The 16,070-nt window shown below is 39.3% G+C and overlaps 1 protein-coding gene across 1 annotated transcript in view; it reads left to right on the top strand.

Moving 5' to 3' along the window:
• Window positions 1-16,070, top strand: part of ntng2b (netrin g2b) — a 73,518-nt gene that overhangs the window by 40,056 nt on the left and 17,392 nt on the right. Inside the window, exons 4-5 of the mRNA XM_083564123.1 lie at window positions 6,295-6,467; window positions 7,927-7,956. Of these exons, the coding sequence (XP_083420249.1) occupies window positions 6,295-6,467; window positions 7,927-7,956 (203 nt within the window). The remainder of the gene's footprint in view (window positions 1-6,294; window positions 6,468-7,926; window positions 7,957-16,070) is intronic.

The following is a 16,070-nucleotide window of genomic DNA, read 5'->3' as shown; positions in this document are numbered from 1 at the left end:
CTTCTTCTTCTTTCGGCTTCTCCTATTAGGGGTCGCCACAGCGGATCTTCCGTCTCCATACCCCCATGTCCTCTACATCTGCCTCTTTCAAACCAACTACCTGCATGTCTATCCTCACCACATCCATAAACCTCCTTCTTAGCCTTCCTTTTTTTCTCCTTCCTGGTGGCTACTTCACCGTCTTCCGAACCCCAACATCTTCAGCTCTCCTACCTCCAGCTCCACCTCCTGTCTTTTACTTAATGTCACTGTCTCTAAACCATACAACATCACAGGTCTCACCACAGTCCTAAAAACTTTCCCTTTCACTCTTGCAGATTCCATTCTATCACAAATCACTCCGACTGTCACTCTTCTCCACCCACTCCACCCTCAATTCAAGTCAAGTTTATTTCTATAGCGCTTTTCACAACAGACATTGTCTCAAAGCAGCTTTACAGAAATTAACAGTTAAGGTAAATGGTGTTTATTTATCCCTGATGAGCAGCCATGGTGACTGTGGCAAGGAAAAAACTCCTTTAGATGTTATGAGGAAGAAACCTTGAGAGGAACCAGACTCAAAAGGGGAACCTATCCTCATTTGGGTGACATCAAGACTGTGATTATAGTCTTTAGACAATACAGCACACTGAAGAGTGAGAATTAACATGAGCACTGGAGTGTAAGATTATGAGTAATGATCTTTCTACAGTCTTTAAGTCATTGAATAGCTCAACATTTGCGATCATCACAGATCTAACACCAGCTTCTCCATGCAATAGCCTTTAAACACTCAAAGAGGTCCAATGTCAAAACTCCACATGAAGTGGGATCCAGTTTGCACTGGTACGTCTCTAGATGGTTCAGAATGTTTGCGGGGTCGGCATCTTCTTCTTTAAAGGTTCACGATCTTCATAAGATGGGACGTGACTGGGGCTGGAGCAACCTTAGGATGGGTAGAGAAAGAGAAGCAGTGGAAAGGAATTAGCATAGCTGCTGTTCATGATATTTACAGCACAAGTTGATAATGTGCATGTGTTCTGATGTTCTGGACATTTTGTGATGTTTGTTATGTGTAGGCTTTGCTAAAAAGATACGTTTTTAATCTGCACTTAAACTGGGAGAGTGTGTCTGGGCCACGAACACTGTCAGGAAAACTATTTAAAAGTTTATTTAAACTATTTTAAAGCTATTTAAAATGCTCTACCACCTTTAGTGGACTTTGCTATTCTAGGAACTACAAGAATCCGGAGTTTTGAGATCTCAGGGAGCGTGACGGATTGTAGCGTGTTAGAAGACTGGAAAGATAATTGGGAGCTAAACCATTTAGTGCCCTGCCTGCACTCTTTTCTTCACTTCTCCAACACACTCTCCATTACTTTGCACTGTTGACCCAAGGACTCCTCCACCTTCTCCACCTCCTCTCCCTGCAACCCCACCACTCCACTACCCTCCCTCTTATTCACACACATGTACTTTGTCTTACTCCTACTGACTTTCATTCCCCTTCTCTCCAGTGCATACCTCCACCTCTCCAGGCTCTTCTCAACCTGCTCCCTACTCTCACCACAAATCACAATATCATCTGCAAACATCATAGTCCATGGAGACTCCTTTCTGACCTCGTCCGTCAACCTGTCCATCACCACTGCAAACAGGAAAGGGCCCAGAGCCGATCCACTGTCCTCATACATGTCCTGCACCACCCTCCCATACATCTCTGACACACCTGACTTCCTCATACAATACCAAAACTTCTCTATCAGCACCCTGTCGTACGCTTTCTCTAAATCCACAAACACACAATGCAATTCCTTCTGACCTTCTCTATACTTCTCCATAAACATTCTCAAAGCAAATAATGCATTTGTGTTGCTCTTCCTCGGCATAAAACCATACTGTTGGTCACCTCTTCTCTCAGCCTGGCTTCCACTAGTCATTCCCATAACTTCATGGTGTGACTGATCAACTTTATTTCCCTGTAGTTACTGCAGGTCTGCACATCTCCCTTGTTCCTAATGATCGGTACCAGCACACTCCTTCTCTATTTCTCAGGCATCCTCACACCTTCCAAAATTTTGTTGAACAACCGGGTTAAAAAATCCACTTCAAATTTCAAAAACACATCCCTCTTAAACATCTTCATGCTTCTACTGGTATGTCATCTGAGCCAAACCGACTTTCCACTTTTTATCCTCTTAATCGCTGCTCTCACTTCCTCCTTACTAATCGTATCCACTTACTGCTTCACTATCTCCACACCATACAACCTTTCTCTCTCTCTCTCTCTCTCTCTCTCTCTCTCTCTCTCTCTCTCTCTCTCTCTCTCTTTCACCACACCTTCACCTGCATCTCCTTGTACTCCTGCATACCTTTTTAGATTTTCTACATTGAGTTAAAAATATAATCAGAATTATACAAGTACAAAAAGAAACTTAGGGCTTTCAAGATAAATTATACCAAATCTGATATATTTTGGATAAAAGCATCAACCGATTGTGCTTTTTATGCCTCTATTCTTCCCTTATGTAACCCTCCCTTATGTTCCCTTTTTCCCTTATGCCTCATATCCATACCTCTCTCTTTCTAGAAAAACAGTCGAAGAAATGTTTGGCAGCAGATTCCCCTGACAGTTTTTCCATAAGGTTAAAGTTGTACTCACCTTCTGAAGCCTTGCAGCAATGTTGCCCCAATTTACAGGAGATTTGATTTGTTATAGTCAGGGATATGAGAACACTGGCAGGCCTTTAGTGCAATAGAGTTAAGTGTTGGGTCACTAACCAGCTGACAGCTAAGAAATTATAAAAAAAAAAATTAATAAATAAAATAAAAAAACTTTTTTTTCTGTTTCTCATTCCTGCCCATTCATGCACTTAGCCAAGAGCCATTCATGTGGCAGCCATGCAACACATAAAATCATGTAGATACAAGAGCTTCAGATAATGTTCATTAAACATCAAAATAAAAAAAAAAGTGTGATGGTTATTGGTACCAAATGGGTTTGCTTGTGTATTTCATCCATAATTATGTCTAAAATTTGTGCAGAAAAATAGGAATAGAAAAAAATATCTCCATAACAGCACCCGTTGCTTGTTGATGAGAGAAATCAGAGGGCAATGGATAAGCAACAGAGCTGACAAGAGACATATGGTAAACGGAATGATAATAACCACTGTCAGCAAGAAGGCATCTCAAATTACACATCACATTAAAGCTTGGTGCAGATGGGGTACAATAGCAGAAGACAACATCAACTTCCATTCATTTCAGCCTAGATCAGGAATGCTACAGTATGCAACGGCTGACTCAAAGTGTGCCGATTGATTTATTTATTTAACTGTAGTGAAGTCTAGTGTACAAAACATGTAATATTCATGTTCTCCTTTACATCCATCCACGAGCAGTGTATCAAATCAATGGAACTGAGGGTGGATAGTGAGACTAAGTGTGAGAGAGAGAAAGGGGGAGGGTGAATGATTGTGTAAAGTGCAGTGAGTGTGTATGAGTGTGGTTGAATGTGTATGTACAGTGCAGCTGAAAAGTATTCGCAGAGCTTCACTTTTTCCACATTTTTGAGTGGCCCAGCAAGAGCCCAGACCTAAACCCGATTAAACATCTCTGGACAGATCTGAAAATGGCTGTGCACCGACGATCCCTATCCTTGAGCTTGAGAGGTCTGCAATGAAGAATGGGAGAAACTGCACAAAAATATGTGTGCCAAGTTTGTAGCATCATACTGAAAAAGACTTGAGACTAATTGGTGCCAAAGGTGCTTCAACAAAGTATAGAGCAAAGGCTGTGAATGCTTATGTACATGTGATTTTTTTTGTTTTGTTTTGTTTTTTATTTATAATAAATTTGCAAACAAAGATATTGTTTGAAGAATTTTGAGGAAAATAACTAATTCAATCCATTTTGAAATAAGGCTGTATCATAACAAAATGTGAAAAAAGTAAAGCGCTGTGAATACTTTCCGGATGCACTGAATGTGTGTGCGAATTAGTCAGATCATCAGTGCTGTGCTAAATGCAAGGTGTGAGAGAGGATAAAAGGGATGAAGAGAAGAGTGAGAGAAACACCAGGCAAAGACTGAAATTAGGATTAGCTTCCAGCTGCTCCAGATCCTCTGGGATTTGAAGATCTTTTCCCTTTTTAAAGGTAGATAATTGGCTTTTTCTTTTAGACACACAGATTTAAATGTTAATTTAATTGTAAATTGTGTGTGTGTGTCAGAATGAAAATGCTTGAAACAGTGACCTGGCAACAACTGTGTATGCCTAAGACATGGCTGTGACTTGTATTTGCATGCAGTTGAACAAGTTTGAGCTCCACAGTAAGTTAAATTTGACTTTGTGCATCTGACAGAGCGCTGCATTGATGAATTGCATTGGATTACACTGCCACTTCGCAACTTGGGTGATACTGTATGTTTGCTAACTAAGTTTGTCTTACTCTCACCCTCCACCTGCAGCTTGCTTATTGTTTCCAGAATAAATATGATGAATAAACAAAGCCTTAACTGGCCTTGAAATTCTGAACCATATCCAGACCATAGCTGAAAACACCATGTCTAAAGTAGACATTCATCCTTTTGTTCAGTACTGAGCTGAACAAAATCTGACCAAGGCAAAACTGTCTGATCCACAAGGCTGAAAACAAACACTCTTAGGCTCTGTCTGAACTGAGTAAATAATCTTTGGAGCCCCTGGATCTATTCATGGCGCAAAACAGGCTCTGAATCATCACAGCTTATTTCTACCTTTTTGTTCTACTTTAATATTATTTTGGATTATGTAACAATATCCCAAATGAATAAAAAGGAAACGTCAGTAAATAAATTCCTTTATTAAATTCATTTTGAACAGGAATCATCAAGGTCATGCCTACTTAGCACGTGTATTGAACAAGGAGCCGTTTGTGATTATTCCTGTGTGAAGGTGATGGCGGATATTTGTGTGGTTTGTACCGAGCTATTATTAAATGAAAGACTGCTTGGAATGTGTTTTTGTCTAGTGTTGCTGCGAAAGAGAATCAAGCTACATCTGAGAATGGATTCTTTTTCCTAATTCCTAGTGCAGGTCAGTGAGAGGTGTGTGTATCTGTGTATATTTGCTAGTAAGGGGTTAAGACGATGCCAAAGTGTTTGTGTGTATACAGTATGTTAGTGAAAGGTTAAAGAGATGATATTAATTGAGCGTGTGTGTGTGTGTGTGTGTGCCAGATGGTCAGTGTTGGTTTTGCTGACCCAGCTGCCCTCTGTGCCCGGTCGAGCTCGTGTTCTAATAACAGCAGGAGCCTGCCACTGCCCTCAGGAGAAGTGCCCTACAGAGGACCCTACAGAGTGGCCAACAGTGTGCACTCCTGCGCTTCACACCTTCTTCACAGACAGGAGATATTATTAGAACACAGAGAAGGAGACAAATGAGAGCAAAGAGCAAAGATCACATATCAGTGCGTTATAGTTCTGAAATATCATCACGTCCAGAAATAAACGCTTTAACGGAAAACGCGGTCTCGGGTTTTGTGACAATTATACGGAGAGAGCAAAAGAGAAGGATGAAGGGTGCCAAGAGGTGCGGGACTACAGTGTGAATATTTGATGCTGATAGATGTGTGGTCACTTTAGGAGAACAAACCGGAATGTAACTGAGCAACACACACACACACACACACACACACACAAACACACTCGACTGCTCAGGTGGAAAAGGCTCATTTAAAATCAGACCTACTTGGTCTTACATGGGGCCTTATTTTTTGTTCAGCATAACCAACTGTTAGCTTTTAACACCTGAGCTTTTCTCTCTCTCTCTCTCTCTCTCTCTCTCTCTCTCTCTCTCTCTCTCTCTCTCTCTCATACTCACACACACACACACACACACACACACACACACACACACACACACACACACACACACACACACACACACACGTCATGTGTATTTCTGAATTCCATCATCCGTGCTTTGGTGGGATTGCGGTGTGAGATGCAACTTGGAAAATATTTATGTATTTATAGGTTTCTGAATTAAATAATTGCAGCCGGCTCACACGCGCAACCTTTTCTGCCCTTGCAATTGTATGTGTGTGCGTGTATGTGTGTGTGTGTGTGTGCAAGAGAGAGAAAAAAGAACGTTTTAGATGAGCCATTAAGAGTTGGCAGGTAGGATTTCGCTGTGGAGCTGCGTGTGTGTAAAAGACAGCAGCCCGTCACGGCAGCTCAGCATACACACACCTACACAACTCTAGGTATAAAAATGTATTGTGCATACGTTGCGCCCGTGTCTGATTTTCACTCTCTGTCTTTCTCCACAGGTGTAAGTGTAACTTGCATGCATCCCGCTGTGTGTTGGAGGACGGGAATCTGCAGTGTGTGTGCGAGCACAACACCACGGGCCAGGACTGCCAGCGCTGCAAAAAGGGCTTCAAAGCCAAAATCTGGAAACCAGGATCGTACCTGCCAACTCCTATCGGCACACCTCACACATGTGAGTAACACACACACACACACACACACACACACACACACAGATTTCGAAATGTCAGGTTCTGCTTAAGTTTTGTTATTTGTAACATCTTTGAAAGAAATTTCATTTTTCAGCATTTTGCTTAAGTTTGATATTAGGTACAGATAAATGCAGGATTGTATCCAGCAAACACAAACTGTATCCTCAAAATCAGTGTTACATGGAGCGAGGCCAGGCACTTGCAATCCTGTCAAAAGGAACAGTTTATTCGAATAAACAGCCAAAAACTGTCAAAACCAAAACCGAATTTCGAAGGCATTGAAATGAACCATGCGCAGATCGGGTGATTAGCAAAGAACATGAACTAGACAGTGAAAAAGAGAAAAACGAAAAAGCCAAAAAACTAAACTGTAAAAAAATGTAGAATCAATAAACAATAAATAATGGATTGGTATGCAGAAGCGAACCAGATGCAATGCTTCAAGTGGGAACAAAAAGTTTCGAGACAAAACTTAATCTTCATTAGAGGGCGAAGTCCGCAGGAGTCTGGCGAGTGGGTGCATAAGTGAGATTGTGTGGATTGTTCTCCGATGTTTGCTCTTTGTTCTAACTTGCTGTCCATAATGCATTTACAGACATGGTAATGCACATGCTCAGAATAGGACCAGTTAGCACCATTAGTCTCAAAACATTTTGATACCACCTCATATACACGTGAATTAAATACAGAGGTAGAGACAGCTGTGACTGGGAAAACGTGAACCAATGACAAGACAGATCAGAGGATTTCAATTTTTTTTAAACAAAGACAAAGCAAACTAGATTTAAGTGTTTCAGGAAGAGGTAGGTCTTCACCTGTCATTTGAAGATAGCCAGTGACACTGCTGATCGGACATCTAGGGGAAGTTCATTCCACCACCTCGGTGCCAGAACAGAGAAGACCCTTGAAGTATACTTACCTCCTACCCTGAGAGAAGGTGGGACCAGTCGAGCAGTACTGGAGGATCTCAGGCAGCGTGGTGCAGTGTGAGGAGTGATGAGGTCTCTGAGGTAAAAAGGTGCTGGTCCTTTTTTGGCTTTGTAGGCAAGCATCAGTGTTTTGAATCTGATGTGTGGGTCATTTGCAATGGAAAAAAAGCGTTCAGAGGCAGACCTGCCAGCAGAGAGTTGCATTAGTACAGTCTCAAAATAACAAGAGACTGAACAAGCACCTGGGCAGCCTGCGTGGATAGAAATGGTCGGATCCTTCTAATGTTGTAGAGAAGCAGCTGACAAAAGTGAGTCACATTAGCAACATGTGAGGAAAAGGACAGTTGTCCATAGTTACCCCAAGGTTGTGAGGAGTGGCTGAAGGGGAGTAAACTTGATACCCACAATTCTTTTGACTCTCACACACTTCACACACTTGTGCTATTCTAAATAACTAAATAGCTGTTCTGAATAAATCTCTCTGCGTTTGTTCCTCTTTTGTCTCTCTCAGGTGCACAGGCCGGTACTTCCTCTGGGTCCAGTAAGTAAAGCTGTTCTTTATTTCAGACTTGATGTTCACAGCACCTCTTCTTCTTTCCCTTGCTACTTCACATTCTCTTTTTATTTGTTGTTCTATATGTTGTTTCCTCTGTTCTCATTGCTTCATTTTTAATAGGCCATCTGTCTCATGTATTTCATCAGCAGCAGCAGCTCAGGAACAGAGATTGCAGGGTGAAAAAAGAGAGTGAGGCCGGGTTACATGACAGACAGTTAGGACAGAGCAAGGGAGAGGGAAAGGAAAGGGGATTGATCCCAGATGGGTGGAACAGAAGGAGAGTGATTATCAACTCTCTCCCAGGACACGCCCTCAGCTCTGGAAAACACTTTTCACAAACACAAACTAACACACACTGGGGAGGGTGTTCTTGTTGGATACGATCAAATTGACATCATGACTTTAGCACGGAAATAAACCGATAGTAGGACTCTAAAAGAAGTTTCAAAAGGTTTACAGATCAGTCTGCTTTGAGGTTGTTTTGCTGTAGACTTTAATAAGATTCTTTCCATAATCTAAATAATATATCATCTCTCAAGAGATGCAACTCCTCAGGTGATACAGAGGAGGCTACCCTGACAATGGGAACCATGACTACCATCTCTATTACCTCATTACCTACTGTACCTGTTATAGGCATAGTGGCTGATCTAAAATATAGTGACTGATAGTGAGTGATGTATACAGTAATACTTCGGTACTTTTCGGTCATTCGTTCGGGAATTTGTGACAACTGAAACTGACAAGTACCGAACAGGTAGTTTTCCCAATACAATACTGTATTGTATCAGAAATGAAGAAATTGTATATAGGCATTTTTAATAAACTTTAGGAATTAAAATGCACAGAATGCACAAAAGAAAATGCTTTGGAAGGTCACTGTGCAACTGTTTGAAAGATAATATGAGATTGTGCATGTATCTGTTTTACTGTTTTACCACAAGACTGAAGTGCTCATGAATTTCATCGTGGTAGTCAGTGTACAGATCCGAGCAAGCGATGAGTGCGCCAACACTTTTTACAGTTGTCATAACATACTGTATACTGACATACTGCAGACAAAAAGTACCAAGGTGTGTGTGTGTGTGTGTGTGTGTGTGTGTGTGTGTATATATATATATATATATATATATATATATATATATATATATATATATATATATATATATATATATATATATATATATATACAGTATATACACACATACTAATATACAAAAGAATACACACACACCTGACTTATCTATCCATATGTGCTTCTTTCCCAGACTGTTACCAAAAGTTTGGAGGCACACAATTGTACAGGATTTCTTGGAATATGGTAACATTACATTTTCCTTTCACTTGAAATAGGAAACTCAAACCTGTTCCAGCTTGCCATTTCCCCTGTACACAAAGAGAGCTCCATGAAGACTTGGTTTACATGGGTTGGATTGGCAGATCTTGGGTGATTTGCTATAACGCTGTGACCTCAACCCAATTAAACACCTTGGAATGAATTGAAACACTGACTTCCTTTCCTCACCCTACATCAGTACCTGACTTATATAACACCCTTGTGGCTGAATGAGCACAAATCTCCACAAACACACTCAAAAAAAATCTAGTAGAACACTCTTCCCTGAAGAGTGGAGGCAACTTGTAACTTATAAATGAAAAAAATGAATACAGTATAAACTTATCTTTAACATTTCTGCTGAACCTATCAGAGCTGTGCTGCTCTTTGCTGGAGTAGAAGCCTTTTAATTGGGTGAAAAAACCTAATGAACAATGTCGTTTTCTGGGCTCAGACATGAGTAGCACAGCCAGAACCAGCACCAGACCATAACTAACAGAGGAGCATGCAGCTTCCAACGAGGGGGCACACAATCAGCAACAGTAACTTTTAAAAACAAGGCATAAAAACAACCAATACAGTGCAAGCGCACACTCATACAACTGGTACAGGCTGTCAGCTAATTTCCTGTAAAGTGCACAAAAAAAAATCACAATCAATATTACCACGTCGCAACAAAAAACAAAACAGATTGACAACTAATAGCTACAAATCACATTTAACCTACCTAAAGTAAATAATTTACCTTTTTAAAAAAGTTGAAGGTGGCGTAAATTTTTTTAAATTCTGCCTCGCCTCTATCAGCTCTGATCTCCGAGTTTGAGCTAACAGGTGTTTGCGTGATGTCAGATGGAGTAGGCGGTACTGGCTGAGAAGGCAGAGTGCTAATACATTCTAAATCTGAAGAAGGCCTTGCAGAAGCAGAACCGACGAGTCATTTTCTAATATCCATATTTAACACGATCCATAAATGCTGTGAAATAAACCACATTGCTAGCATCAAGGCTTCACTCTACGTACACATCAATATGCTAAAGACGTAATTACACACGAGAGGCCACAACGCAACTAATCAGAAAAACAGGATTATTTTTACACTAAAAAAAAAAACATCAATTGTGATTTCTCAGTTTTATTACATAAAAAAAAATCATGTAAGCTTCACTGTTTCAATTTTTTTTCTTGATATATTAATTGAATTCAAACTGAGAAAATGTAATGCTACCCCATTTACAACAGTTTGGGGAAGAAGCACATAAGGCTAGAAAAGTCAGGTGTCTCAATACATGCATCCATATCGTGGATTTTCTGCACACACAAATTCTGCACAGACAGCTCATTCTACCCTCAGAGCATCACATTTGTTTTTGACCAAGCTTCCCTACTTTGTAACAGAGAGCACTTCTAAAGCTTGTACACATGGTACAGGGATCTGAATTTAAACCCATACATCATCCACTTTCCTTTTAGAAAGGACTTAAGCAAGGATTTTTAGCTCCAGCTCCTCCGTTCCACTGCACCACACAGTTTTTAGCGCCACACCTGCTTCAGCACAGCAGCTAATGATCACCAGCCCTGTATGAGTGTCAGCGGGTGTGTTGTGAGGTGCTGCACATTGAAGTGTATTTCACAAGACTGGAGCGCTGTGTCTTATGATCTCCTAAAGTGGTTGCACACTAATGACACCCCACGTGCACTGTAAAGCAGAGGTCTGGGACACACACATGTAAATGTGTTTCGTTGCCTCATGACTCGTTGAATGAGTATAGAAGGGCAGTATTTTTGACACATTTCTCAAAGCGCATAGTGTGACTGAAGTTTTACTGAACTAAAACTTTTCCTTTTTGTGCTCAACCCCTGATAATGGAACTCTGGACTTCACAAACGGTGGGACAAGTTTGACCTTTAAAGGCTCCTCTAGTGCTGTAGCAAAGCTGTAAAAATGCTCGGCTTTGCAAGTGATTAATATGTAATAAAGTTGTGGTGGTTTTTTTAATGAAAGAAAAAGTTTATAATATTTTTTACCATTCCCTTCTACACGTACCTGTAGATTTCAAGCCAGATAGATGTTTGTTGAGTGAGACTAATTGTAAACAGTTCAAACAATGAAGAAACACTGCAAGATCTGTAGTTACAGTAGATATACACTCACTGGCCACTTTGTTACTGACACCATTCTAATAAAGTCGGGTAAAGTCGTAAACCATCCTCATTTCTGTATCGCATGAATTAGTTTAAAATTCTGGTCCATGCTGATATGATTGCATCTGCTTTTGCTGCATCTCAATGGTGCACTATTGGATCAGGTATCTGTAGAAGCCTTGAAGTACAATAAATCCATTGTCATGTTTGTGAAGCCAGTTTAAGACAACATGGTTCTTCCAGCACTTCATTATTTATATAGGTTGTGGCATTCCATCAATGCTTATTTGATATTAAATCGCTTAGTATTTGCCAAGAAAGCATTCCCCACACCATTACATCGTTTTCACCAGCCTGAAATATTAACACAAGGCCGGCTGAATTTCATTCTGTAAATGCCAAATTCTGACCCTACCTTCTGCTGCAGAAATCTCAATTAATTGGAAAACACAACATTTTTTTCTATTTTCACCTGTCCAATATAAATGAGCCTTAGATCACAGTAGCTTCAGATTCCTGGCTGGCAGGAGTGGAAGCTGAAATGGCCTTCTGCTGTTGTGGCCAGTCAAACTCAAGCTTTGATATTGTTGTGCATTCTGAGGCTCAACCCTGTTTTAAAAAAATTGGTCATATCAGATAAAGTTAATGTCTAGCCATTGGGAACGAGTCTTGGCAATTTCCTCTGACCTGTCTCCTTCTGAAATACTGAAGTCCAACAACCATGCCACAGTCAAAGTCCCTGAGATTCCTCATATAATTTTAAAGCTACGATGTCCAGAACATCTCAAAGATTAAGAAGAAAATGTATAATATTTCAATATTTATTAAAAGCTTCTTTTCTTTTCACATTTTTATTTACAGCATTATAATCATAATAGGGTGTATATTATCTCACTGAATACCGGTAGTGAATCCGGCATTGAGCACCCCGATATAACTAAAATTAGATAATCCTCGTTTCATAACACCTCAGCAAAGATCCGACTGTTAAATTGCTAGTCAAATTAGGCTCCTCCTATCAAAGCTCCTTTCGAAACTGCTTCGACTATTTGGGGTCACCCCCACTGAGATCACAACTTTTGATGTAAACACTAAGTAAAGCACTTGACCAGAATCAACCGGATTGTATGCTTTGTGCTGCTGCCACATGATTCTGATAACTGAATTTATATATACTATCTTTAATAAAGTGGCTGGTGTGTGTATATTACATAATATTATACCCTTAGAATAAGCACATAGTGCAGAAGTTTACAATACTGGATTGTACTGTATGTAGTGTAAAGTTATAATACTAATACTAATATAACAATTTATTTTGTTTGTTATAGATTTTCACTATATATGTTTCAATGAAAAAGGGCTTTACATTGACTAATTGTCAGAGAATGCTTCGTTTACTGTTCGTCCTTCATGGACAAAGCTTCATGTTGCACTGAAACGAGTAGAGCGGAAAATGTTGAGCACTATGTACGGTCTTGTGGCATCTGTAGAGGAGCAAACAACTGGGATTTCTGTTTATTGTTTCTAGCCAGTTATCCTCAGAGAGGAAAACCTGCTTACACAGTAAAAAAAAAAAAATAAATAGTTAAACCCTCTTATATCAGGGGACGTGTTTTACAATAGCAAAGCATTTGAGACTCAGGTTGAAAGCATCAATTTCAATGCAAATGTGTTTTAGTTTTGTAGAGCTAACTGTATGCACACACACACACACACACACACACACACACACACCAGCATGTTGTCTGTATATATGTCCAGCTACTACAATTTTCAGAGACTTCTCTTTAAATGCACAAAAGGGTTTTTGCATCTCAGTGCTAGGGTAGTAAATAAATTGTATATTCTGTTTAAAATATATCTAAAATAAGCATAAAAATGTAACACAAGAGGGTAAAGTACTGAAAGACAGCAAGATTTGAGTCTTGATACTTCCTGATTGATACTATTAAAAGTATCAATCATGAAGACCTGATGTGTAGCTAGCAAAATAAAAATGGGCAATCAATATGCATGCATTACATACCTGTTAACTAGTGACTACTCATGTTTGTGTGCATCAGATGTGCTGTGGCATGACCAGAAAAATCGATCGGTTTAAATTAACTGACAAATTGGTAGCTTTGAAATGTTCATTCGCAGTGTGATGACAACAAGAGCTCATCACGGAACTGTGTGATATTCCCTCAAGAGAGTTCCAGTACCATTTAATGTTTATGTGTGCCTATAGAGTGTGTCCGGAATGTACAGTGTCGACTTGGAAGCACAGATTCCTTCAATGTGACAGATTTTTTATTTATTTTTTTTTTTTTTTTACAGTAGCATACATTTATTCTATGCTGTATGCATCTCATCTCATTATGTGCATCAGTCCTGGTGCAGAATCAAACACATCAGAAACATTCTGCAAAATGGAAATGAAGGATTGTTTTCTTTTTATACATTAAGTTAGAAATAGTGACATGCTGTTACAATAAAATAGCCAACAACAGGGTGGGGTGACGTCCTAATGTGATGTTAGCAATCCAAAATGTATTGCTGAATGATACATCATGAATTGAAGTAACTAAGAAACCACAAAAGCTAAGAGAAACAGTGTTACCTTTGACTCTTACGAAGAGCTAATACTTAATAATTCCTCCTGTGAATGTTAAATAAACATCTGCAAACTGTATCATAAAAGCAATTACATGTTGTTTTTTTATTTGTTAACTATTATTTGGTTTCAATTATATAGAGCATTTAGTCTCTCTACATCTGTGAATTTGATGTCAATATAGATATTATTGCACATTAGACCCTTAATGATAACTCACGATTTTGCCTTGCAACTAGTACAAGAGCTGCAGTTTTAGGAAATGAATCAACATGCCAAAGCATTCCACTGAGCATAGCAGGATTCTTGGCTTAACACAAATGATAGTATATATACACAATATATATATATATATATATATATAAAATAATGGCTGTCTATAGATTAAGATATTTAATTGAATGATTGTCATGAGTTAACGCACAATTAATCGCAGCTTAATCCCAAATTCTTTCTGTGGTAAATGTACCTTAAATTAATCTTTCTTTTCGGCTTCTCCCGTTAGGGGTCGCCACAGCGGATCCTCCGCACGTTTGATTTGGCACATGTTTTACGCTGGATGCCCTTCCTAACGCAAGGGCAATTTATCCGGGCTTGGGACCGGCACTAAGAGTGGCTGGGGATGGTTCCCTGACCGGGAATCGAACCCGGGTCGCAGCGGTGGGAGCACTGCATCTTAACCACTAGACCACCAGGGGACCATTGATTAATACTTTTCAAGTTTTTAATACTCTAATCAACATGGGCATGGACAAATATGGATATTTTATTTATGGATGTCTGAATACTTTTTGAATTTATAAAGCATATAAAGTATATTTATATATACTTCAAAGTATTTTTTATATATAAATGCTATGGCAATGCGTTTGATGCGAACCTCAAACCTTTGTTTATAACAACCTGCGTAGTTATCGAATCGCCTCATTCTAAGCCAATAGCTCATAAGACAGCACAGTCAGCAAGACACCACCGTCGCCGACTTCTGTTTCAGTCACACCCACAGAGTGACACCAGTAGTCCTCTGCAGAGAATTGTGGGTGGCCTCATGCATCGAGGGGTATTAGTGCACATTAACTGTATGAAGTTAATTGGTTAAACAGCAGCCGTGTACTGAATGAAGCTGGGAGAGCTGGGATTTCTCATTTATGAAAGCATATAAACACTGCATAATCACACAAACAGCATGCACACTGATAAATGAGAGCCAAATGAATCAAATGTTATGCTGTGTAAGGTGGGCAGGATAATAAAAGGAGGGATGACGGAGGGAAATTAAAAACGGAGAAGGGGAGAAGAAATACAGAGCTTCAAAAATCTTGACGTGTATACGTGTGTGCACGTGTAAAAGATAAGCATATAGATTACTATGTGTACAGGTTGTGAGCTAAATGTCGATGTACGGCACCAGACATAGGAAATAAAAGACTTCCTGGTTTGTCTAGCTTTAATTTCTCTATGAAATATCAATAAAGATCTCATTACCTCACCAATACTCATCATATTATCTGTATTTTAGCCTATAAACATGACCATGAGTGCTAAATAGCATTCGTTAAACCCTGCTTTCGGAATCGTGCCCAAATTTGCACACATGCATGATTTGCTATTTGTACTGCAGATACTGGACCTGAATTATAACTAGAGTCCAGTGTACATGAGGGTGATTTGTAAAAGGGAAATACCATTCAGTTGGGGCTGTTGGAAGACAACACATTGTTCTAATATCCATAATATTTGTGTTTTCTAATGTAATGTAAAAAAAAAACAAAAGTCTATATTTGAATGCTTTAAATCAATGTTCTAGTTTTAGTCAGGACATATTTTTCAGTACCTTGATTACCGATAAACCTTTTTTAATTTATGCAGCATTTATTGTTATCATATAAGTAATTAATAATTTGCATTTCCACTATATGCTCAAAATCTTTACATCATATTGGTAAAAAAATTTTATTTTATTTTTCACAACACATTTATTGGGAGTTTTTTAGCATTTTCTTTCTGTGGAAGTGTGAAAAG

This window comes from Silurus aristotelis (assembly GCF_946808225.1).
Source record: "Silurus aristotelis genome assembly, chromosome: 16".
NCBI classification, from domain to species: Eukaryota; Metazoa; Chordata; class Actinopteri; order Siluriformes; family Siluridae; genus Silurus; species Silurus aristotelis.
This window is presented reverse-complemented; position numbering and strand designations above follow the sequence as displayed.